We start from the raw sequence: 23,008 nt of genomic DNA on the forward strand, positions 1-23,008 counted from the left end.
GCAGGAAAGTGAAGGCAGCAGGAGCTCTCTTCACCGGCTCCCACCCAGAGAACAGCAGCTCTCGAGAACAGCAGCTCAAATACCTCATGAAATCAAGATTGCAAATTTTTCCTAAGGATAAGAATGTCTCTCTCTCTCTCTCTCTCTCACACACACACACACACACTTTATATGTATTTTTTAAAGATTTTATTTTTAATTATGAGGGGGGATGTGCACATGAAAGCTGGTGCCCTTGGAGGCCAGAGGCATCAGCTCCTCCTGGAGCTGTAGTTACAGGTGGTTGTGAGGCGCCCAGGGTGTGTGCTTGGAATTAAACTCCTGCCCTCTGCAAGATGCTAAGCCATCTTCCTTACCTCTTATCCAAATTCCTGACTGTCAGAACAGAAACCAAAGAGTAAGAAACTAATGCAGCTACTAAGTAGTTTAAAAGCGACTTCCCCAACCTCCTCCAGTGGGGAATCCACAAGAGTATTCTGTTACCAGCTCTTACAGCATTCAGTTCCACAGTAGCACCTCAAAGTCAGCCTCAGACACCAGCCCGTTAATGAAGGGTTCCCAAGACATTGATCAAGGAGTTAAACCTCTGATATAAAGGTGCTGGAGATGGCTCAGTGGTTAAGAGCAGTGTTTGCAGCGGCTGTTTCTGGAGGTCCTTAAATTCAATTCCCAGCAACCACAGTGGCTCACAACCATCTATTATGGCATTTGATGCCCTCTTGTGGCTGATGGTCATTTCTGTCATGCAGGCATATATGCAAATAGTGCTCATATACATAAATAAGGCTTTTTAAAAATCTGATACAAACAAAATTGGCACAGCATTTCCTAGACATTCAATACTATTTGATTAACTAACTGTGAAAAAATAATATCCGTTAGATGGTTTGGCCCAGGCCACTGAGCTAAGAAGTATTTCCATACCCTAACCTGCTTTAGGGAGCCTATTCCCTCTGGCCTATGGTCATTCAAGGACTAGCAAGAAAAAAATAACAAGGTAAGGCGTTAGGAAGAGGAGGCACGTCCCAAAGCACTTTTTATTGCTGCCTCCAAGCAAGGTCACAGCCTACCAACGTTCGTAACTCTAACTGAATCCCAGAAAAGAGGGTCCTGCGTGTCAGGCATCTTAATAAACACCAACGTCACGCCACAGACACACAAAAACAGAACACGGCACACTTCCTCCGCCCAAGCACTGACCCCGCCCCTTCCGGCTAACACGCAAGCCCCACCCCCAGAGTGCGAAGGTACTCCTGTGATGTAATTGTTAACGGTCCGTTTCCGGGGCGGAGCCAGGGAGGGCGGGGAGTTTAGGCTGTGCCGACCCCTGAGCCCCCCTTCAGGTGACTCCAGCCCCTGGAAATCCGCACCTAGGGCCCTAAATGTCCCAGCCCCATTGCCGCCAGACCTCTCTCCTTGACGACTCCGCGTCCCGGCCCCTAGATAGCCGTCCTCCTCACGCCTGAACGCCCAGTGACTTCCATAGCCTCAGTCCCACCGCGTCCCGACGGGGCGACGGGCTTCCGGGGGGCGGGGGCACCTGCCTCAGGGTACCTGGGGGCTGTTCAGACTCGTCACGGGAATGATGGAGAAGGAGGGGGCGTGCGGCTGAGAACAAGTGTTCCTATCATGCTGCTCCCCAGGAACCGTTCGGAGACCGGGACATGTCGCGACTGAGAAGATACGAGGTGGCGCTGGAAGCGGAGGAGGAGTGAGTGGAGGCGGGAGGTGCGGAGGAGGGATGTGCGGCCGGGGGTGGGGGAAGGTTCGAATCCTGGGGCGGGAGGAGCGGCCCTCGAGGGGCGTGGGCTGCTGCTGTCCAGCCCCTGGGGGCGGGCCCTTCTGCGGGCTGGGTTCCAGGGGTGGGGTCTGTGGGTCAGCCCCGCCCCTCCCGGCGCGGCTCTGCCTCTCTTCGCAGGATCTACTGGGGCTGCTTCTACTTTTTTCCTTGGCTGCGAATGTGGCGCAGGGAGCGGAGGTGAGGGGCCTGCGATCTTGCGGGGGGCGTGAACGAGGTTCAGTGTCGGAGGACGGATGTGGGGGCGAGTCCAGGCGCCCCTGCTCCGCCTCATGTCATTGTCGGGTCGCCCTACAGCTCGGCGCACCCCCGGGAGCAGAAGCTGGAGCCTCTGCGGGGCCTAATGAGCTGTTTGTCGAGCGGCCTGAGGCCTGCTCCCCAGCGCTCAGGTCGTGGTCTCCTCTGTCGCACCCCTACCACCGCTGCACAGACAGCCGGTGCATTAAAGATTTAAAGTCAAGCCCACTGCCTTCCTGAATTTACCGCCGCAGCCGTCGCTGGTGCTGGGAATCCCACGTCTTACCCTCAGGGCGTCCCTCCCTGGTAGGATGCGCCTGCTTGTCAAGGCCTCCCAAAGGCCCCTCGCCAGAGTCAGAGCCATAGGGCGTGGCTCCCTGCCACATCCTCTCCAAAAGCACCCACTGAGAGTAGACCACATTCTTACCCTCTTTTCAATGTTCCTACAACTTCCAGCACCTACCGCCTTCCGCTAGCCCGAACTTTACCAAATGTCTGAAAAAACTTGTTTTCCTGGGAGTGGATCTGAAATATTTTAGCCAAAGTTACAGAGTCAGCTCTAAGTGAGAGGAAGGATGAGTTCCTAGAAGCTGTCTCTAGCAGTCTACCTCAGGAGAGCGACAAGGGTTGAGGGTCTCGCCTTTCCTATAGTGAAAATCTCAAGCTGGCTCCCCCAGTCTGATCACAGGTCTTTTTGTTTTTTAATTTTATTTTTATTACCTGTGTGTGTGTGCTTGCATGTGTGTGTATGCCCATCACAGTGCATGTGCATGCAGAGGTAAAAGGACAGCTTGTAAGAGTCAGTTCTCTCTACCATATGGATGGCTCAGGGATGGAAGTCAGGTCTGCAGGCTTGGCACCACAGCCAACTTGCCAGCCCTTGATCACAGTTTTCAAAATAGTTGGCATCAGCAAGAACTAGCAGTTCTTGCTACTTTCTTAGAAGACTCCTGCCACTCCTAACCCAAATCGCTCTGGAGCCAATTAACCCTTAGAGTGGCCAGAGTCAGACTGGCCCTCCACATAGACACTAACTCCAGCACCAGGAAGGGCACCTGAGGAATACCGTGTGGGAACAGCCTGGATTCTGGTGGAGTCCAAAGCTGACTTGTAGCTTGGCGCTGCCTCTGCCATAGCAGATTGTGCTGGGAAAGACTTGGCCTCTGTATCTTTGGAGAAGCCAAAAAGGAGAGATGGGTACACAGCCAGGAAAATGTTTCTGCCTTCCAAAGATTTTCCGAATTGACAAGTCCAAGAGAGCTCACAAATGGCAGGCAACCAGTTAACAGAGAACATAGAAGACAAGATGATAGAACGGAGGCATTTCCTTGGTATTTCTTTGGTTCTACACCCAAGCCCTGGGACAAAGGTCTAGGACGGGGGAGTAAGAGATGTTCTGAAGCCTCTACTACTGAAAATGGAGGTTGTGGTTACCTTCAAGTGTGCAAACTTCTAGCCATTTCCTCACAATGTATACATCAAAGACCCCTTCAGAGGCTTTGTGCAGCCCTGGGCCCATACTTCCCCAACTGTTATGAGACCCCTGAGACAATGTCCTGTGGGGCTTTATGGGGTTTTGGGGTCTCACCTTGGACAGAAGCAAGACTTGGGTTTTCAGCCTAGCTATAGCAAAACAAGCTGCTCAGGGGCAGTGGGAGTCCTGTCCCAAGGGGATGACTGGCCTTGGAGCAGAAAATGCAACTTCTAGATTAGGAATGGATTTTTAGAGTTATGACTCAGTTTATATTTCAAGTCCAAAGCAGAATTTAAGCATTGAAATCTGCAGATTAGGAGTCTGGGCCATTAACCCAACAAGCATGCCCCACCTTAGGCAGTTTACAGCTTTCCAGAAGGAACTGACTCAAGATGAGTAGGAATTTTGCATGGAAGAGAATGACAGAAAAAATAGGATGGGGTGCTTGGAGTTTGGGGAAATGGGTATTTCTGAACCTGGGTTGGGAGGGGTATGTTCCTTAAAACCCAGAGTGGAAAGAATAGAATTTGAATCAAAAGAGAGACCTAACTTTGCTCTTGAGTCTGATGTCTCCAACAAGCCAGAGACTAAGTCTGGAACCCCCCAGGCTCCCACTGACAAGCTGGCATCCATGGAACCAGGGAAAGCAGAAGCAAGAAGGTGAGATTTGGGAGAGGGGCTTTTGTCTTCTGGGAGTTTGGTTGATTTGCTTGTTGTTACATAGTGATTTGCCTCACTATGTAGCCCAGGCTGGCCTGGAACTCACTGTGCAGACCAGGCTAGTCTCAAACTCACAGAGATTGACCTGACTCTGCCTCCCAAGCACTGGATATAAAGACATGTGCCACCATATCTCACCCCTTTCCGCCTGTTTTAACACCAGCAATCCGGCATCAAAGGGCTCTTATTTTTCCTCCTTATCCACCTCAGTCTCCCTCCTCATCCTCATGGTGCAAGTCTCCCTGTTAGCCAAGAAGAGTCTATCACGGGCCCAGTCCCATCAATTTCTCCTGATAAAAATGCAGGCCAGGGCAGGGAGTAGGGAGGAGAAGATGAAGGCAGGTTCCTACCCACTCACAAACTCTTCCATCAGAATATGCATGTACTACTACAGAACAAAGGGGTGACTGTAGAGACACAGGTGTGTTGCAGGGGGCTTTGAGGTATAACTGGCTCTGTGTGATTTTTGTCCATGATTATACACATTCATGGGTGTGACTTTATGAGGTTACATGACCAACGTGTGACTGTGAATGTGTGGCTGTGGGTATGAATGTCTATTAGTGGATGCAGAGTGGATCATGGCGGTCCTAAGTGCCTATAACATCAGCCCCTACATCATTCCCTACATCTCTCCCATCTTCTCTGTTCAGGGCTTATAAACCCATGGGGAATGGCAGTCCTAGAAGGGGATGGGTCAATGACAGCAAGCCAAGAGTTAGAGCTCAGTATCACAAGATAAGCAAGGCATTGCCACCTGTCTCTGACTCACTTAGTGCCCAAGGCAAAACACAACTAGATAAAAGGTGGGGGAGCGGAGGAGAAAGACGTAGCTAGGCTGAGCAGCATGGAGGGACTGTCTCCCACCGGCAGCCTCCTGCTGCTGTTGCTCCTGAGCCTGACCCCTGGAGCAGGTAAGTTCTCGGAGGGTATAGAATGCTGAGTGGATAGACTAGGGCCAGAAAGCTCACCCTCTAGCTATCTAGTGGAGCAGCTGTGGGTCCAGACCTTTCTGAAGAGCTGGCCTTACTGTTCTCCAGCCTTGCCACTGCCCTCCAGCACTACCTGCTGTACTCAGCTCTATAGACAACCACTCCCAAGCAGGCTACTGAGGAGGATCGTCCAAGTGGAACTGCAGGAGGCCGATGGAGACTGTCACCTGAAGGCTGTTGTGTGAGCTCTGCCTTCAACCTTCATACTTCTAACTTTGCCCTCAGTCAGAGCCCCTGGCAATTCTAGCCCTGAGACTAATTTCTAACACCTTTCAAGTTTTCATCTGGCTCTTGTCCCTAACCTCTGAACCCTGAACCCTATACCTAAGCTCACCCCCTAAATGTGGGCATAGCTTTGGACTTTTCCCTTCCCAGGCTTCACCTGGCTCGGCGCAGTGTTTGTGTTCATCCCCAGAACCGCAGCCTGGCCCGGTGGTTTGAGCGCCATGGGAAAAGGCTCCAGGGGATTATACCCAACTTAAATCTGGTGCTACAAAAGAAAATGTACTCAAGCCCCCAACAGCAAAACTAATAAAACAACATTAGACAGTAATATCCAAAAACTTCTTCCGTCTCTTTGTTTCAGCTCTTCACAGTCCCCATAAGGGCCAGGGCCAAGACCACACACACTCTCCATCTATATACATACATACACCCAATCACACATGCACATCTATACATGCACATCTATACACATTCCTTGGGTAGACTGCCACCTCAAGGATGACGTCAGAGATCCAGAGCATGAGCAGCTGACAGCAAGGTTGGAGTATAGTGTCTCAAAGAGAAGGGCTTCCAGGCTTCCCGCTGAGACCCCCCTTAGGTTTCCAGTGCTCTGCCTCTCTCTGCCTGTCCATTTAACTCCCCCAGTCTGACAGGGTTACAGGAGAAATCAGCTGAAGTTCTCCTGGCTCCTCTGCAGGTCTGGAATGCCTAGAAGAACAGGGAGCAAATCAAGAGATAGCAGGACTAGGTTCAGACTTCCCAGCCAAATACCCTGAGGTGGAACAGAAGAGCCTACCCTTGAGAGAGTGCTAACACCCTAGAGATGAGGTGGCACAGCTCCCGTGCCTAGGGTTGGGCTGGCAGGATGCTCAGGGGTAAAACATGCTAATCAAGGAATCCTGATGACCTGAATTCAGTCCCCAGAACCCAGGTAAAGATAGAGAACTAGCAACAGAACCAAGAAAGCTGGGCCCAAGGGTCTCTTCTGAGACTGATACCCCAACCAAGGACCACGCATGGAGATAACCTAGAACCCCTGCTCAGATATAGCACATGGCAGCTCAGCATCCAAGTGGGTTCCTAGTAAGGGGAACAGGGACTGTCTCTAACATGAACTCAGTGGGGAGCAGCCTTACCAGGCCACAGAAGAAGACAGTGCAGCCAGTCCTGATGAGACCTGATAAGCTAGGGTCAGATGGAAGAAGAGGAGCACCTTCCCTGTCAGTGGAGTTGCGGAGGGCATGGGAGGAAAAGAGGGAGGGAGGGTGGGACTGGGAGGAGCTACAGCTGGGATACAATGTGAATAAATTGTAATAAATTTAAAAAAATGGTAAAACTTAAAAAAAGAGAACTCCACAAAGTTGCCCTCTGACCTCCAAATGCATGCCATAGCACATGTGTGCCTGCATACATTCACATTACACAATAATTTTCAAATCGGGGAGAGGAGCGAGCATTGATCCAAGATATTTAAGGGGGAAGGGTCGATGTCCAGTTCTGACACCTTGAAAATGAAGGGCACTGCCTGGAATTCCTAATGCTCTTAAGATGAAAGAAACCCATTTCTGAGACCAGGCATTCAAGAACAAAAAGGTCTACCTCCTTGCCTATATAGAAAAATGAGAAGCCCCAACTCCAGTGATTCCTAGGACCCATAAAATTAATAGGACATCAGATTCTTAAGTCAGATATTCAAGTCAGGGCCCAGATTACTCAGCGCTACTCACCTGGAAGCTTGTCCACTGGAATCATTGGCGCCAAGAATGCAGGTTTCTGAGGACCATCCTTCCCACCCCGTCTCAGCCTGAAGCATAAAAGGGCAGCTGTCTCCCTAGTCTCCAAGAGGACTTATTAGCAAAGGGTGAAGAATTAGTGAAAATCATGATGGAGAGGACAGTCAGGTGGGGAGAAGTGGTTCATTGAGCAATCGGTAGGGTCTGGGAATAGATGTTGTCTCCGGGCATCAAGGCAGCTGTTGGGGGTTACAGCTAAGGAACAAGTGACACTTACCAGAGCCCTAGTGCCAGGGCTCCAACAGCCAGGCCAAGGAAAGAGAAGATTCCCAAAGATGCCAACACAGCCACTTGCTCCAATGGGTCCCTGTGATCTGAGAAGGCCACACATAACTGGGAAGGCAATGTTAGTTAGCCATTCTTGGTGCCACCTTCTATCTGGGACTCCCATCATCCATACACCTTTGTCAATCCAGCAAACTTACCAAGTGGCCTCAAGCCTGGCTGCGAGGAAGGCCTTGGAGAAGTGAGACTGTCCTGAGCTACCGTCTCTTGCTGCTGTTTGTGTGCCTGTCTCCCATTAGGTACCTCATCCTGCAGGGGACCTGAAGGAATATGAAGCCTGAGAGGTGTATGTAGAGGCTTCTACTTTTCTAAGGCAGGGGCAGGACTAAAACCTAGTTTAAGGTGAGGGCCTAAGAGGCAGTTTCAAAGGGCGTGGCCAGCTTCTGGGGAGCTGGCTTGTAGACTTGCAGATATCTGGTCTATACGTGCAGAGGCGCCGACTCAGGGCTGAAGTTAGGGTAGGGCCTCAGGCCACCAAGGCTATAGTGTAGGACAGCAACAGCACTGCTGAAGGGTACTCAAGGGGATGTATAAAACTGTCTATGGGGTAGTTGCTTTAGGGCGAGGACTCTGCCCATTTTTGTCTTTGTCTCTGTCTCTCACCAGTGCTGGGAGTACCCCAGGCCTCTGGGCTCCAGGCACTCCAGGTGCCAGCATCCAGGAAGTCCCTGGCACTGACTCGTACTGCATGGGGCAGTCCAGCCACAGCATCCGTTATTACCTCTTCCAAGCCAATGGGCTCAACCTAGAGAGAAAGATGTTCATCAGGGCATGATCCAAGCTTCTAAGCAGAGAGCCTACCCAGGCCAACCCAGCAGAGAGTACCCCCTTCTCACACTGCCATCTCTGTCAACCTGGTAGAGACGGTCTAGGTCCCATGCTGATGGGACAGAATCTATGTCCAGGGTTTGGAGAATATGAAAGCATGCAGTAATTTAGAGGGTCTATAGTGTTAGTCTGTGTGTCTTCAAAACTTTGCTAAGCTACTTGTTGAGTGGACTGTGGACCTCTCTGTCTCAGCTTCCTCAATTGTAAAACAGGGGTGACTGTACCTAACAGAGATAACGTATGTCAAATGTGTGGCGAGGCACCCTGCAGACAGACAGCTCTGAATGCAAATTAAGAAGTAAAGAGGCTGTTTCCCAGAACAGATGCCAACCAACCTTTGACATTTGAGGAAGTAGAGATTCACTGTTTTCAGCTAGATATACAAGTGTGTATATGAGGAGGGTTCTCTGGGTAAAAGGTAACCCCTTTCCTAGAAGTTATTATTATCTGTGCGTGTGTGAGTGGGTATGGCAGTCAGAGGACAAACTCAGGAGTAAGTCCTTCTGCCTGCTACATTGTTTGAAAAAGGCTCTTTGTTGCCCTCAGCTGCATAGCAAGGCTAGCTGGCCCATGAACTTCGAGGGATTCTCCTGTCTCTGCCTCCTCCCCTGTTGCTATTGGAGCTCTTGGGTTACAAGCTACACTCCTCCACCTGATTTTATGTGGGTTCTGAGGATTCAAACTCAGGTCCTCAAGTTTACACAGCAATTTCTTTACACATTGAGCCATTTTCCCAGTCCCTAGAAGTGATTTTTTAAAGCCATTTCTATCTTTCACAGACAGGCTTGCACTACAGCTACCCAGGACAGAAGTCCTACCAGCTGCAACTCCAGTAACCAGCCCAACACCTGGGAACAATATAGGAGGGCAAATTTGGGTCTTTTTAGACCTGCCAATGCCTCAAAGCTATGCAGAATAGTTAAAATCCCAAAATCAGGGTCTGGAGAGACGGCTCAGTGGTTAAGAGCACTTCCTGCTCTTCCAGAGGTCTTGAATTCAATTCACAGCAACTACATGGTGGCTCACAACCATCTATACTGGGGTCTGAAGCCCTCTGCTGACATGCAGGTATACATTCAGTCAGAGCACTCATATACCTAAAATAAATAAATAAAATATTTTTTTTAAAAGCTCCCAAAGCCAGAGACAGAACCCACAGGTCAAGACTGAGACACACTGCAGCCCTCACCGTGGACCATGCTGGATGCTGCGCTGGGCGGTACTGCAGCCGGAACTTGAGCAGGAAGTGGGGCTGGCGACGCCAGGAGGCAGGGTACGTCCAGCTGGCGTGTAGGCGTCGTGGGTAACCAGGTACTGATTCCACCCGTAGGCCTTGGGGTGGATCAGGACGTACTAAGGGTGGCCAGACACAAAAGTTCAGGAAGTGACAGTCCCTTCCCACGATGTGTGTGTAAAGGTGCTTTAGTCAGATACCTCCCAGGAAGGAGGGGAAATGTCAAATTTGATCACTCATTTAGCCTCAGGACCTGTCTGTCATCCTTATTATAAAATAAGCAGCAATCCGAGAGCACAATTTGATTATCTGAATGATGAAGGTATTCTTTCTGCCGTCCATGGAAGATTCATTGGCGCAAATTCCACCATAAGGTTATTGCCTTCTCCCCTCCCACACTGAGATCAAGAAGAAAAAGGGAGCAGCAAGCCTTTCCCCTGCACAGGGAAAGCATGAGCTTGGACTGCCTCCAGCATAGGGCCTAGAAGCAGGAGTCAGCGAGGACGTAGGTAGCAGCAGGAGCCTGTAGAGTGTGTACAGATCCCATCCCTGTGACTACTTTGCCTTTCTGTATGAAAAGGAGAAGACCAGTTGGAAGTTAGGGCAAAGGGGATGTGAGTCTGTTTGGAGTCCCTGTGATGTGGATCTGGAAGGAGGCCTTGGGGTCAGGGTACTCACAGATGCTCTGTAATCTCACATCCAGTAGGCATGTGCTGGCACCCAGTGGGTTCACCTCAGTCACATTGATCCTGTACTCGCTCCAGAACTCTGCCCCATAAACTACACATCGGGAAGCCTCTAGAGAGTCCTGAGGGCATGGCCAAGGCCCTGTGGATGGGCTTTCCCTAAAAGAAAGGAATAGTCTTGGATTTTGAAAATAGGACATGATAGGGAGGGTGGGACTGGGGAGGGAATGAGGGATACAGAATTAACAAAATGTAACTAATGAGAAAAATAAAATTAAAAAAAATTAAAATTAAAATTAAAAAAAAAAGAAAATAGGAAATGAGTTAGATTCCCCAGTCTCTCTCATGTCCTACCTCTGACTCTCAGCTCCTGGCAGGGTCTTCTTCCTGGTAGAAAGGGTGCCATCTGAGGTCAGGAGGAAAAGAGGGGCCCCTACCTTCTCTAAGGATTTGTTAGAATCTCCCTCCCTGCCTCCCATACCAATATCATACCAGCACCCCCAACTGCATAGGCACACATACCAGACACACCCTCGCATACCTGTAGGAAGTAAGGTAGCGGGTGGGCAAACCGCTGACCTGGCCCGGACTCCAAGTACAAGAGAAGTTTTCGTAGTCTACTGCTTGGCAGGAGACTTTGGGACGAGCTGGGGGAACTGGAGACAGAGGGCACAGCTGGAGACTGAGACATCCTTAGCTCCTCCCTATCCCAAAGGGCTTGCTCAGGTCCCAGGTCCTTGGGAATCCCATGGCCCCTCACTGCCACCTTCCCTAACTCACATCCCAGCTTCAGGGTCACCATGCCCCCAGATTCACCATCCAAGGTCTGGCAGATGTAAGTGCCCTCACTGGTGCTGTCCACCTGGGCCAAGACCAGTCTGTGTCCTAGTCCAGAATCAGGTCCTTGGAGCAGCCTTGACTCCCCATCCCGAAACCAGGACACTGGTGTCCTGGATGAGATGAGGTGATGAAACAGAAGGAAACCAAGTCAGGCCATGCAGCTGTTTTCTAAGAGCTTCCAAGCACGCTTGGAATAAAACCACATTTTATACCATGCCAGTCACCTCAGGAGGCTGAAGCACGAGGTTCGTAAATTTGAGGCCAGTCTGAGCTACATAGCAAGTTGCAGGCCATTCCCAGATACCAAAATAAACAAAGTAATAAAATAAAAACAAGAAAGAGCAGAGACTGACCCAAGCCCAAATTCCCTTCATTTTATAAAGTCCCTTGCAGTCTACTTCTGCCTTCCTTTATCATGCCAGCCTTCCATTCCCACAGGCCACATTCGCCTTTCTGTTCTCAGCACAGAGCTCATTCCCACCTCAGGGCATTTGCAAAAGCTGATGCCTCTGCCGGGAGTGTGTCTGGCCTGTGCATGGCTGCTCCTTTCCACCTGGCCAGATTCTTGTGTGCTTACTGTCTGTCTTCCCTACCAAGGTGAGAGAGCTCTTGAAGTCACATGTCTTGCTGTATCTCACACACTAGGCCAGGCACACAGCAGGCACTCAAACATGCTGGCTGGCTGACGGGTTGATGATTTTGGTAGTAGGTATCAAACCCAAGGCCTTGTACATACCAGACAAGCACTCTGGCACCAAGCTACATCCCTAACTGGCTATATTTTCTACTGAATAGGTACAGCTGGAGGGTTAGGACAGACAGGAAAGGAATACAGCTGGAAGGAGCAAGGGTAGGAGGGAACAGAAGGCCTGGGCAGGGTCAAGAAAGAGTGAGACTGACGGTCAGTCGGGTCGGTGAACACTTACCCAGCATTCACTCCAGGGCAGCACAGCATCGCCGGCCTGCCAGGCTGCCCATACTGGACCCCTGTGAAGGGTATTTCTGAGGTGAGGCCCTTCTTTTACACCTCCTTTCCACTTACAAGAGCAGCAGAGTGAGAAGCAGGCTGCTACGCCCTGGGTGGGGCCGCTGTGTCAAAGCATGAAGTTAGACTTGGGAGCAGAGAAACATTTTCTTACCTGGAGGACCCCAAGCTTGGAGGCAGGAGGAGGAGGAAGACACCAGGGCTGTAGCCACAACCACCAGGACCCTGCTCAGCCCTAAACAGCTGCTGCTCATCTGTGGGGAAAAAGGGGGCTTAGGAGTTGCCCATCCTTGAGCTAAAGCCTGGCTTATCCCCTCCAAAGCTGGGGCTTCCTTAACAAAAACTGAGGCATCAAGAGAAATGAAGCCATTGGAAGTGACTAAGAAATCTAACCTGAAGTCCCCTTTCCCACCATACACCCAGTGTTGTTTTTTATTTGTCCTTGTGTGTGTATATATATTTTTGTATGCACATTCACAAACACATACACACACACACACACACACACACACACACACACATACGCGTTCATCCCAGTCCTGGGCGTAAGGCCCAGAACAAAAGCCAGAGGCAACAGGCCATGCCAGCATACACACACACACACACACACACACACACACACACACACACACACCATCCTTGCCACCCACCCCTGGCACCAAGGACTGGCACTGGCTCATCCACTCACATTAACCCATACAATCCAGCTGCTGAGAATTCTGACCATTCAACCCCAACCTGACCAAGGCTAATTATTGCCTCTGGCCAACATTCAGCAAGCCTCATCACCCTAAGATAGGGATCTGGCTTGATGGGCCCAAATGTACCCCATAATCCCAACATGAGACCTGCCCCTGCTCTGGCAGCCAAGCCTCTGGCCTCAGCTTGGCTTCTTGCTCCATTACTTGGGCCACTCAAATGAGCCTGGTTTAAATTCTTGTTGGTCTCAAGCCTCTGAGGCTGGATGGAGCTAGGGTGCAGGCTGGAGCTGCAGAATTAAGCGGATCCAGATGCCCTGGCTGCCAGAGGCTAGGAGTGGGAGACGAGCCAGCAGATGGAGATGGAGACGGGGTGGCTGAGAAGGGAAGGAACTGGGAGCCTGAAGGAACTGGGGTCTGGTGTGAGGGCCACAACACCAAGTTGTGGGGGGGGCATTCAGGACCAAAGGCAATGGGGTTGTGGGACAATACGGAAAACGTCTGGGTTGGGGCGGCAGGACGCAAAGTCTGAGAAATGTGCAGACAGGGAAGGAGTGGGGTGCTGGGAGAAGAACAGCAGCTTGGCAGCAGTATGGAAGAGGCAGATGGCAAGCCCTCAGCCAAAGTGCCAGGAGACCCTGCCAGAGTAGAGCAGTAGGCCTTCATATATCTGCGTCACCCTGACCCGGGTCCCCAGTCCCATTTTGCCCCACCCTACCTCGGTAATCACAGTGGCTGAGTGTCCATGGCCTCCCAGACTTCCTCCTACAGGCTACAGCACTGTCTCCTGCTCTGCTGAGTCCTGGGACCCCAGAACCATCTCCTCCTTCCCATGCCCTGCCCCGCCCCCTCTGGGCCTTAGAGCTTAGCAAGCCCCCTCCTCCCACCCCTTCTTCATCCCTCCTCTCTCATTCCCTCCCCCCCCAGGGTCTGGGAAGGAAAGGCCCCCCCCCCCCCCCCCGCAAGCTGGAAAGGAAGCCAGAGACACAGCCAGGACCAGCAAGAGGGAGAGGAGGGTTGCTTCTGCTTGTGTCCCTGCCGCTAGATTTCCTGTGTTCTCACAGAGCCTTCAAAGCCTCATTTACTCAGAGACTCACTAAACACATTTAACTAGCTCAAAGACATTCACTTGAACACATGTGGACACAATGAAAAAAATTAATGCACACACATACTCATTCCTATTCTTCCCACTGTCTAATAAATGTTTCTTTGGGGCACAGCTGGCTGTGTTTCCAGGGGGAAACAGGGCTCACACTGGAGAATATAAGGAAAGGCTAGAGTCCAGTTCCCCACTTCCCTGGAAGTTCCAGCCATCCATTTTCCCCCTCCACCAGCTGGGCCTCAGCACCAGGAAATGCCTTTGATCCCTTGGTGCCAGATATACAAGACTCAGGTTTACCCTTAGACTCATGTTCTCAGATATAGTCAGATACAGACACACACACTCAGACACATTTACACACCTCATGGAGACACATACTTTGGGGGGGGGGTGTCCCAGAACTCCCTAAAAGCAACTCCTTACCATGGGGAGTGCATAGGAGCTCTTGGCAATGACAGATGAGCATCATAGCAGGGTTACAAGTCCTTGTGTGGCCAGAGACAAGACGAAGCAGGGGATTCAGGCAGAGGAACACTGAGGTACAGACAGCTTGGCGACAGAACCAGTAAAGCAGAAACACAGACACACCTGGGAGAAAAGCTGTGAGAAAACATGAAAATCTCTCCAGGAAGACAGTCATGGGGATGGAGAAAGAAATGTAAAGAAACGAGTCAGGGGTGAAAACAGAAACATCAGTAGTTTAAGGGCCTAGGATATAGCTCAGCTGCCTAACATGCACAGACCCTAGGTTTGATGCCCAGCACCATAAAAACACATCTGTAATCACGGCAATCCAGAGGCTTAGGATGCATGTGGCCTTGTCTTAATTAAGAGCCGTGGACCAGTGATGGTGTGATGGGCCTTACTTTCTCCGCCTTGGAGGAACCCGGGCCCTGGCTCTAGACAAGCAGTCTATCACTGAACTGCATTCCCAGCCCCCATCAGGTCTGGAGAAGAGGAAGAAGGAAAGCCATGTGCCTTGGGGTGGGGTGGGGTGGGGGATCTGTCTATGCCTCAGGCTCCGTAGAAAAGTCAGTCTCCCTCGACAACTGAAGTAGTTCCCGAATATAAGAACGCAGCTTCACTCCATCCACAGTCACAAGCCTCACTCTTGCTCTTCAATGTGTGTGTCACACATTAGCACACAAAAACCCAGCCACGCGCTCTCTCAAATCCCACAGAGCTTCCCACAACACATTTTTTGGTGTGTACACAGCCCCTCTCACAAACAAAAAGTGCACGCCGACAGACGCATTCCAAAACAGCCGCTGTGCCAAACAGCCCCAGGTGGAATCACACTCTCAAACGCAGTCACGTCAGCTGTCAATACACCAGATGACACCGTGTCAGAGTCTCACACACGGACTCACAAACACATTCAAACTGCCTTTCAGATCACACAGCACCCTGCCCCGCCCCTCTTGGCAGGACTTAGGAGTCAACACCCAGGTCCCAGCAGGCCTCACCTTCCGCGGCTTTCGCCGCCAGCGCCCTCCGCCCTCACCCTCTGCCCCAGCCTCTCCTCCCTGCAGTGCTGGGCTCCTGCAGTCGGGGCGGCTCCTCCAGGCGCCAATAGAAGGAAAGAGGTGAAACAGGGGGGGCTCTCCGCCCATTGGAGCCTCCAACTGCCAATCACTTCCACCTCCTCTGGACACTTCCTGTCCCGTCTGGAACTTAGAGGAGGGTGCTGGAGTAGGGTTCCGAGGACAAAACCTGGAACTGTATTCCTCAGGCGTCTCCTGAAGACCTGTCCTCCCAGGGACAGCAGGCCTGAAAGTGCCCTGCCGTCCCAGCCTGGCGTTCCATACTGAACTACTGCGCAGCTGACTGCATTCAATGAAGGTGCCCCAGACTCCAGATAAAACAGGGAGACAGAGGGTTGTTCTAGTTCTCAAACTTAGTCGAGTACTATACTTTTAGAACAGTCAGGCCCATGCCAGTTAAATCAGAATCTCTGCCCGTTCCATGTGGACTCCAGTACTAGAAAACTCCCCAGGCGGTCCCAAACATTAGGCAAGGTTAGGGGGCGGTGTCTATGTGTGCTGTAAGAAACCAGCCACTAGCCAAGTGACAGGCGCCTACGCTCCCTGATTTCCAGACCCAGGCAACACTGCAATCCCAGGCACCCCCAACACCTCCAAGGTCTCAGAATGGCCCAAGGTCCTTCAGGATGGCAGGAATAAAAAGCCAGGGTACTTAGAGGTCAGGCCCAGTTACTTGACTTCTCAACCGTAAGACTCAGCTCCCTTGGAAAAGAATGGACAAGAGCCTTCTAGCCCTCCCTGTGTCGCTCACAGCACAGCTCTCACCTTTGCTTTAGAATCTGGAGAACCCATGTGACAACCGGTCTCATAAATCAAATGGCCTGTTGTTCCTCCACTATCACAGGGAAAACAGATCCAAGGTCATTCTAGGCCCTAGATCTACCTCTGGCTCAGCACCCGTTTCCACCCTGTGCAGAGTAGGTTGGTACCGAAGCTACATACACTACACATAGAAACCGAGGAAGCCAAAAATACAAAGCCACATGTATACTCCCAACCCGCCCCCTTTAGCCCCTGTGGTCTGGAGCAGACTCCAGCTGTGGCCACTTACAAACCCAGGGTTCTGGCGAGCAGCCCAGGCTGGGATGGCCACTGGTACTAGGATTCTGCTCACCCTCTCCCCACCACACTGAGGCTCAGGCTTGGTGAGCTGACAACAGGTTCTGGCCTTCCAAAGACTCTGCCAAGCTAAGATTTTAAATAGCCGCCTAAACTAAGATGATGTTTATGTCACAAGTTAAGAAGATCAGATATAATACTGAACACTATTCAGAGAATGGAGGTAGAATTTTTTTTTTCCCTCCATACTTAGGACTGAACACAGGGCCTTACCCTTGTCAGGGAAACACTATCACAGAGCTATTTCTCAGGACCTTTTATCTCATGACAGACGCACTGAGTTACCCAGAATTTGCAGTCCTCCTGTCTCAGCCTCCTTGATAGACAGGATTACAGACTTGTACCAGGAGGCCCAGCTTGCTTTGGTTTCAGAGATTAGGTCTTGCTAGGTAACCCACACCAGTCTCAAATTCACAGGTTTCCAATGTGTGGAGCTACAGGCATGCACCATCATGTCTGGCTTGGGAGGGGATTTTGCATCAAGTTGTTGAAAATCTGTAGGCAAGAGTGTCTGCAATCACACTTAGCCTTTACCCAAACTCCAGAATGTAAGTGCTCGCACTCCTCCGGGGTCAGAAAACACGCTTAAAATCTGAGATTCAGTTTTATTTATGTCACATCTGTCCGAACTCCAGGCCCCAGTTCTGTCAGGCAAGGCCCTGATGTCATCCCCATCAATCGACACCTGCTGTTTCCTTGTCTTTCTGTGCCAGGCTATAATGTACCTCAGGAAGCACCCTTAGTCTTTCTGCAGCCTAGAAGGAGACAAGGAGCAATCAAGAAGAATAAGGGTCACCTGGAATGGTCTGGAGTTCGGGGCCCAGGAAATACTGAGGAGGGCATATAGGATTGGAAGATTGGTAACAAGGCTAGCCAAAATCACCAGGGAGTGGAGCTGGGGAGCAACTGAGTTCCTACCAACACCTAGATTTTTATGAGGCTTCTCAGGGCCATGACTGTTGAGATCACTTGAGGAAATGAGGGGAGAGGAGATATAAACAGGTCTGAGGCTTGACCTGTTCAGGAGTGAGGTCCCGCTGAGCCTGAGCAAGCATTTCATAGCCAACCATGAATTTCCGGACTGTAGCAGAGCGCAGGAGTGGAGGGTAGTAATGAGCGTGCAGCTGCCAGTGGCAACAGGTGGCGTCAGTCTTCAATCCTGTGGGAGCCCCTGACCAGAAGAAGGCAGAGATGATCAGGATGGCCCTTGGTTAAGGCTTCAGCCTAGCCCCTCCCCTAAACTAGGCTAGGAGCCTGAATACCGTATCTCCCAGTGTTGGCCACCAGGGGGCACTGAGTGACAGTTTCACCACGACGCTCCATCCCCAGTCCCAGCAACCCTGCTTTGGTAACTTGTTTTAAGGCTTGGTAAGGATTGTAGTTCTCTGAGCCAGAAACTAGGGGCCGGGAAACAGTGCTGGGGCTACTCCAGCCCCAAAAGCCTTACCATGCCAGCCCATGGAGTAGGGAAAGGATGTCTCAAACAGGTTGTCATACTTGCTCAAGAGCTTCTTCATGATGGAGGCTAGATCTGTAATCAGAGTCTGATTTTCATCCTGTCCCATCATGGGCATTCCATCCACTACCAAGCCCCAGGGTCCTACCTGGGACACTCACCATCACGCTCGGCAGGGGTCAGCTCAGGCAGCCGCCGAACGTGCCGCCGGGGCAACAGTAGTGTCTGGAAAGGCCACACTGCCCAGAAGGGCACCAGGACTATCCAGTGCTCACTGGTTAGGACCAGACGTTCCTAGACACACCGAATGGAAATGAGGTGTACCCTAGTGTAAGCTACCATTAGCTTCCTTTAGATGACTGCTGATGCCCTATCCCTTCCCAAAAGGCCTCGCTCTCACCTTCCTAAGGAGCTCTTGGCGGCCATATTCCAATAATAAAGGCTCCCCATGCTGGCTGTGGTAGCTCTGCTGGGATCGATCTTCACGCTGGGCAATATCTGGCAGGAAGCTGCTGGCCCAAACCTGTCAAGAGACAAGAACAAGGAAGAGTAGGCATGTCCGTATGTCTAGGCCTCCCCATTACCAATGAATTTCTTAATCTAGTTCTCCTGCCCACAATGCAGGCATGGACTCAGCCAAGAAAGCCATTATAGTCCCTGACACACTTACCTGGCAGTGGGGGTGGGAGTTAGAGCAGCCCATCATAGCTCCTTTGTTTTCAAAGATCTATTGGGCAGGAGTGGACAGATTTAGTAGTCAGAGACATCAAGTCAACCCCCTTCTGCCAGTACCTTATGGAAGCAGTAATGCGACTCCCCAAAACCAAAGTTCCATCGCCCCCTCACAGACCTGCACCCAAGGGTACTGGACACCCAGCTCCTCTGTGACTGAGGCCCATGAATCGATGACAGCTCGGATCTCAGGAATGGACATGAGTGGCAGCGTCACGTCCGACCAGGGGTGAAAGCACATGACCTTACTAGGTGGTGAGGGAAGAAGGGTTGACAGAGAGACGGGGATTAGGGGCTAGGGGCAGGTCTTTGGTCTTCAACCCTGGGCTGAAGGATGTACGAGGGGAATCCGTAGTTACCAAACTCCTCTGGCGGCCTCCGCTCGGAAGAGAGGGTGGTCACTGGGCCCTGGGATAAAGGAGCGTTACTCTGCAGCGCGAGCTCCCCCGGCACACCCAGGCCTTCCCAACAGTGGTTTATTGAGGTACCTGGATCCGGAGCATCGGGCTGCAGGGCTGGGAAGTCATTGTCAAACAGGAAGGTGCCTTCATAGTGGGGATTCACCTACTGACAAGAATAGGCTAGAAATACTACCACCTGGCGGATTCAGGGGCTACACAGGCTTGCAAGGGAGCCAAGCGAGGAAGGTCCACTCTAGGAATCCAACCCACGAGCAGGCGCACTGCCCCCTCTTGTGGGCAAAGGGCAGCAACAAGGAAGAACGATTTCCTCTATCTATTTCACTTGGTGGCCGTGTATTCGGGCTTACCTCCCCATTGGCTCGCGTGGCCCCGGGACACAGAGGATTGAGTGGGTCATGGCGAGGCACTGTCTTCAGAAGCTGGGGCTCCATCTGTCCTTGCCAGGGCCGCTTCATGCGATGGGCTGACACTAACACCCACTCATCCTGGAGCGGGTTGTAGCGAATATGCTGGTGTTCTGGGGACAGTCAAGATCAGTCAGCAAAGAACCTTGTCTCCCTCTTCCCGGAATGGCTCTAATGCCCCAGCCGGCTCAAGCCCAGGGGCGCTCCGTCGGCCCAGAGTTTCTAGAAGCTGAATGCTAGCGGAAGGGAGCTAAAGGGTTAAACCCTTGCAGTGTCACAGGGCCTGCAAGCCCTCCCTCCCTCGGCCCGCCGCCCCGGCCTGGGCAGGGGTGCCGGCCCTGACGCTGGGACTAGAACGCCCTACGGAAAAGGAAGGGTGGGCTCCGCGCCGCAGCTGGTCCAGGTTGCCCAGCAATTACCGCTAGCCCGGAAGGTCGCTGCCATGGCGTCCGCCTCTGACGCCTTCTGGCTCTGCTCAGGATCAGCTCCGCTGTGCGACATGAGGCCACCCGAATTGACCTCCGGTCAGTGAAGAACGTCCGAGGGCCTAAGTTCACCATTCTTTTTTTTTTTTTCCGTCCCCCCTGGATGATTGGCTACCTGCCAGCACGTGACCAGGGATCAGCCTGCCTCTGAGGGCGGGGCTCAGGACCGCCACACTCCTCGCTTAGTAGTCCTGGTGGAATCTCTCCACACCGGGTTGGAACCACTTCTCTGGAGAGCGTCTGTGAAAACAAGTTGCTGTACCCATTCTTCTGACCACGAATTCAGCATGTATTTACTTAGGGGGAAGGGACATTTTCCGACGCGTCCCTAATGGCCTTTGGCCGTAGTTACCCTCCTCTGTTACCATATCCTCACCCGCTGAAACCTTTCTTCCCAGTGAGCGCCCCTACTTTCATGTCCAGCTTGCATGAGCGTAGGGGACTCCTTCCGCCAGCAACGTTTAACTACCAGTAGTCCCTCCGGACAGGGTGGGGCCTCAGGAGTCCTTCCCCCATCCAGTGTAAAATACTGATGGGCCCAGCCTCAGGTTTTGGGCAGTGAGTTCATGAGTGTAGTGGCCCTGTGTCCAAAGACATCGTTCTTGCTGAGCATCCGTAGCCATGTGCCAGACGCCTACGTTTTGTGTGGCGCTTACGAATGCCCCTGTGCAAAGAACAGCAACATCTGGACTCATAATGTCCTGGAGCAGCTGTGGAGCAGCTGTGGTGAAGAAGCAAGTTGGGGAACAGAGGGGCTGGGATGAGGGCCTTGATAGGTGAAGCCTGAAGCCTGGCCCTTCAGGTATTGCCTGGAGGTGTGAGTACCTCGCTGTAATTATCCCTCCATCCTCATCAGCAGAAATAGACTTGGGAAAAAAGAGCTCAATAATGGAATGTGGGCTGTGGTAGCATACACCTGTAATCCCAGCACTCTAGAAACAGACAGGAAGTTTGCAAGATCAAATTCGGCCTGCACAGGTCTACAGAACAAGACCCAATCTATAAATAATAAAGGAAACAAAGAGAAAGTGAAAGAGAGAGAGAGATTGAGGAAGAGGGATCTGCCAGACACCGTGGTGAGTTCACCTGTAGTCTCCGCTAATCTAGAAGCTAAAACAGAAGATCATTAGAGCCTACCTGTTCCGGACCATCCTAGCCAATATAGTGAAAACAGTCTCTACAAAAGCAAAAGGCTGGGGAAGGCGATACACACCAGCGTTTAGACGGCAGACTTCTGTGAGTAGCCTTGTTATATAGAGTTCTAGGCAGCCCAAACTACTTAAGAGAGACCTGGTCTCCAACAAAAGGGGAAATAAATAAATATTAAAAATGTGATCTCTAGACTGACCTCAGCCTCTGTCTGAAAACATCTTATGTGTTTTCTCTTATGATTTATTTCTTTTCTGTTATGTGTGTTAGTGTTTTTCTAGCACTCATGTCTGTGCATCCAGGACTGGAGTAATGGATCGCTGCGATCCGCCATGTGGGTTCTGGGAATGGAACCCAGATCCTCTGCAGAAACAACAAATGCTCTTAACCACTGAGATGTCTCTTCTGGGGCCCCAGAGATATTTTCCTTCTTTCTTTTTTCTTTCTTTCTTTCCTTCTTTCCTTCCTTCCTTTCCTTCTTTCTTTTTTTTAAGATTTATTTATTTATACAATGTTCATCCTGCATATGTGCCTGCATTCCAGAAGAGGGCATCAGATCTCACTATAGATGGTTGTGAGCCACCATTCGGTTGCTGGGAATTGAACTCAGGACCTTTGGAAGAACAGCCAGTGCTCTTAACCTCTGAGCCATCTCTCCAGCCCCAGAGATATTTTCTTAAGAAAGTTTGGTTTTGTTTAGAGGGAGCTTGTTTTTGTTTAGGCATTGTTGCTGTTTTCCTTTCTTTCTGAGACAGGGTCTTATGTCTCCCAGACTGGCCTTGAACTCTCTAGGAAAAGGCGTGATTGTGGACCTTCACTTCCCTGCTCCCACCTCCCACTACTAGTATTACAGGTATGCATCACCTATGCTATCACGACCTCACTGTATGATAGGTGTGCAGCCTAGGCAGAGGCAGGCATGCTGGCAGCTGAGCTGCAAAAATTGGGTCATTGGTCATTGATCTCTGCCCTAGAATCTTCAGTCTGGAATCTGAAGAGGCCAGTGGGTTGAGGGCATAGAGCAGGGACTGAAATGTGAGTTTTACCAGTCTGGTGGCTGCTCAGAGTGCAGCAGAGGATAGGGACAGGAAAGGGGAAATGTTCTCTATCCCTTCTGCTGCCTCTCCGTGACTAGACTGTGGCACTTCTTCTACTTAGGAGCACCAATGCTTCAGCGTCACTCCCTAGATCGTGCCAACTGACTCCTGATACCCTTCAGGGGCATCGTCATACTTCTTTCTCGGTGTCTTTTCTGAGGGAAGGGGGTGGTCTAGGTAGGTCTTCTCCCACCTAGATCCCAGATACAGGATATCTGCTGTGACATTTGGAGAAGATGGTTGTCATTCCCATCTTAGTTTTCTCATGAAGTCACTCAAAGCCATAGGATTTTTTTTTTTTTTTTTGAGGTTTCTCTGTGCAGCCCTGGCTGTCCTGGAACTCACTTTGTAGACCAGGCGGCCTTGAACTCACAGAGATCACCTGTCTCTGCCTTCTGAGTGTTGGGATTAAAGGACTGAGCCAACATGCCTGGGAGGATTTTTTTTTTTTTTCTAATGTACCATTCTGGAGGAGTTTTCTGAAAGACCAGAGAGGGAAGCTGTAGGCCTGATGGTCTCAGAAAATTCCATGTTTCTACATGGAATGAGGGGCAGAAGCCTGCTACCAGAAGCCCTCTGAGTTCTGGTATTGTGTGCACAGAGGTTGGGGCTGTTATAACAACTAAGATTACTTACCCTAACTCATACAGACAAGAGACATGTTTCTATCTATAGTGCAGCTAGTAGTTGAGGCTGAGAA

General features: G+C 51.1%; 3 protein-coding genes and 1 pseudogene across 8 annotated transcripts; 1 reads left to right on the plus strand and 3 right to left on the minus strand.

Annotated features, from left to right (window-relative positions):
- Positions 1 to 1,682, minus strand: part of LOC129685202 (60S ribosomal protein L38-like) — a 25,613-nt pseudogene extending 23,931 nt beyond the window's left edge.
- Positions 1,278 to 5,774, plus strand: LOC129685183 (C-C motif chemokine 27-like). 3 transcript variants are annotated; one of them, XM_055618605.1, is made up of 6 exons: positions 1,278 to 1,343; positions 1,644 to 1,711; positions 1,919 to 1,978; positions 4,090 to 4,169; positions 5,270 to 5,402; positions 5,597 to 5,774. In XM_055618605.1, exons 2-6 carry the CDS (start codon positions 1,665 to 1,667, stop codon positions 5,751 to 5,753), a joined length of 477 nt encoding a protein of 158 aa, XP_055474580.1. In that variant the 5' UTR covers positions 1,278 to 1,343; positions 1,644 to 1,664; the 3' UTR covers positions 5,754 to 5,774. The 3 variants fall into 3 exon arrangements, with proteins under 3 accessions (XP_055474580.1, XP_055474581.1, XP_055474582.1); XM_055618606.1 differs by lacking the exon at positions 1,278 to 1,343 and having other exon boundaries at positions 1,584 to 1,711; positions 4,117 to 4,169; XM_055618607.1 differs by lacking the exons at positions 1,278 to 1,343; positions 4,090 to 4,169; positions 5,270 to 5,402; positions 5,597 to 5,774 and adding an exon at positions 2,096 to 2,258 and having other exon boundaries at positions 1,584 to 1,711.
- A 2-nt stretch (positions 5,775 to 5,776) lies between these two features.
- Positions 5,777 to 15,718, minus strand: Il11ra (interleukin 11 receptor subunit alpha). 3 transcript variants are annotated; one of them, XM_055618601.1, is made up of 13 exons: positions 15,367 to 15,718; positions 12,252 to 12,351; positions 12,039 to 12,099; positions 11,053 to 11,222; positions 10,814 to 10,928; positions 10,627 to 10,659; positions 10,265 to 10,431; positions 9,542 to 9,705; positions 8,128 to 8,269; positions 7,665 to 7,784; positions 7,457 to 7,572; positions 7,174 to 7,250; positions 5,777 to 6,154 (listed from the first exon to the last, which is right to left on the minus strand). In XM_055618601.1, exons 1-13 carry the CDS (start codon positions 15,511 to 15,513, stop codon positions 6,079 to 6,081), a joined length of 1,488 nt encoding a protein of 495 aa, XP_055474576.1. In that variant the 5' UTR covers positions 15,514 to 15,718; the 3' UTR covers positions 5,777 to 6,078. The 3 variants fall into 3 exon arrangements, with proteins under 3 accessions (XP_055474576.1, XP_055474577.1, XP_055474578.1); XM_055618602.1 differs by having other exon boundaries at positions 7,457 to 7,553; positions 15,367 to 15,714; XM_055618603.1 differs by lacking the exon at positions 15,367 to 15,718 and adding an exon at positions 14,324 to 14,588.
- Positions 15,719 to 17,154: 1,436 nt separating this feature from the next.
- Galt (galactose-1-phosphate uridylyltransferase) lies at positions 17,155 to 20,150 on the minus strand. Of its 2 annotated transcripts, XM_055618618.1 has the most exons (11): positions 19,997 to 20,150; positions 19,521 to 19,690; positions 19,240 to 19,315; positions 19,111 to 19,159; positions 18,870 to 18,999; positions 18,690 to 18,746; positions 18,420 to 18,542; positions 18,181 to 18,313; positions 18,011 to 18,094; positions 17,580 to 17,734; positions 17,155 to 17,318 (listed from the first exon to the last, which is right to left on the minus strand). In XM_055618618.1, the coding sequence occupies exons 1-11, from the start codon at positions 20,076 to 20,078 to the stop codon at positions 17,238 to 17,240; spliced, it is 1,140 nt and encodes a 379-aa protein (XP_055474593.1). In that variant the 5' UTR covers positions 20,079 to 20,150; the 3' UTR covers positions 17,155 to 17,237. The 2 variants fall into 2 exon arrangements, with proteins under 2 accessions (XP_055474593.1, XP_055474594.1); XM_055618619.1 differs by lacking the exon at positions 19,997 to 20,150 and having other exon boundaries at positions 19,240 to 19,318; positions 19,521 to 19,597.
- Positions 20,151 to 23,008: the final 2,858 nt, after the last annotated feature.

Source organism: Psammomys obesus, unplaced genomic scaffold (genome assembly GCF_907164565.1).
Source record: "Psammomys obesus unplaced genomic scaffold, mPsaObe1.curated_primary_1811, whole genome shotgun sequence".
NCBI classification, from domain to species: Eukaryota; Metazoa; Chordata; class Mammalia; order Rodentia; family Muridae; genus Psammomys; species Psammomys obesus.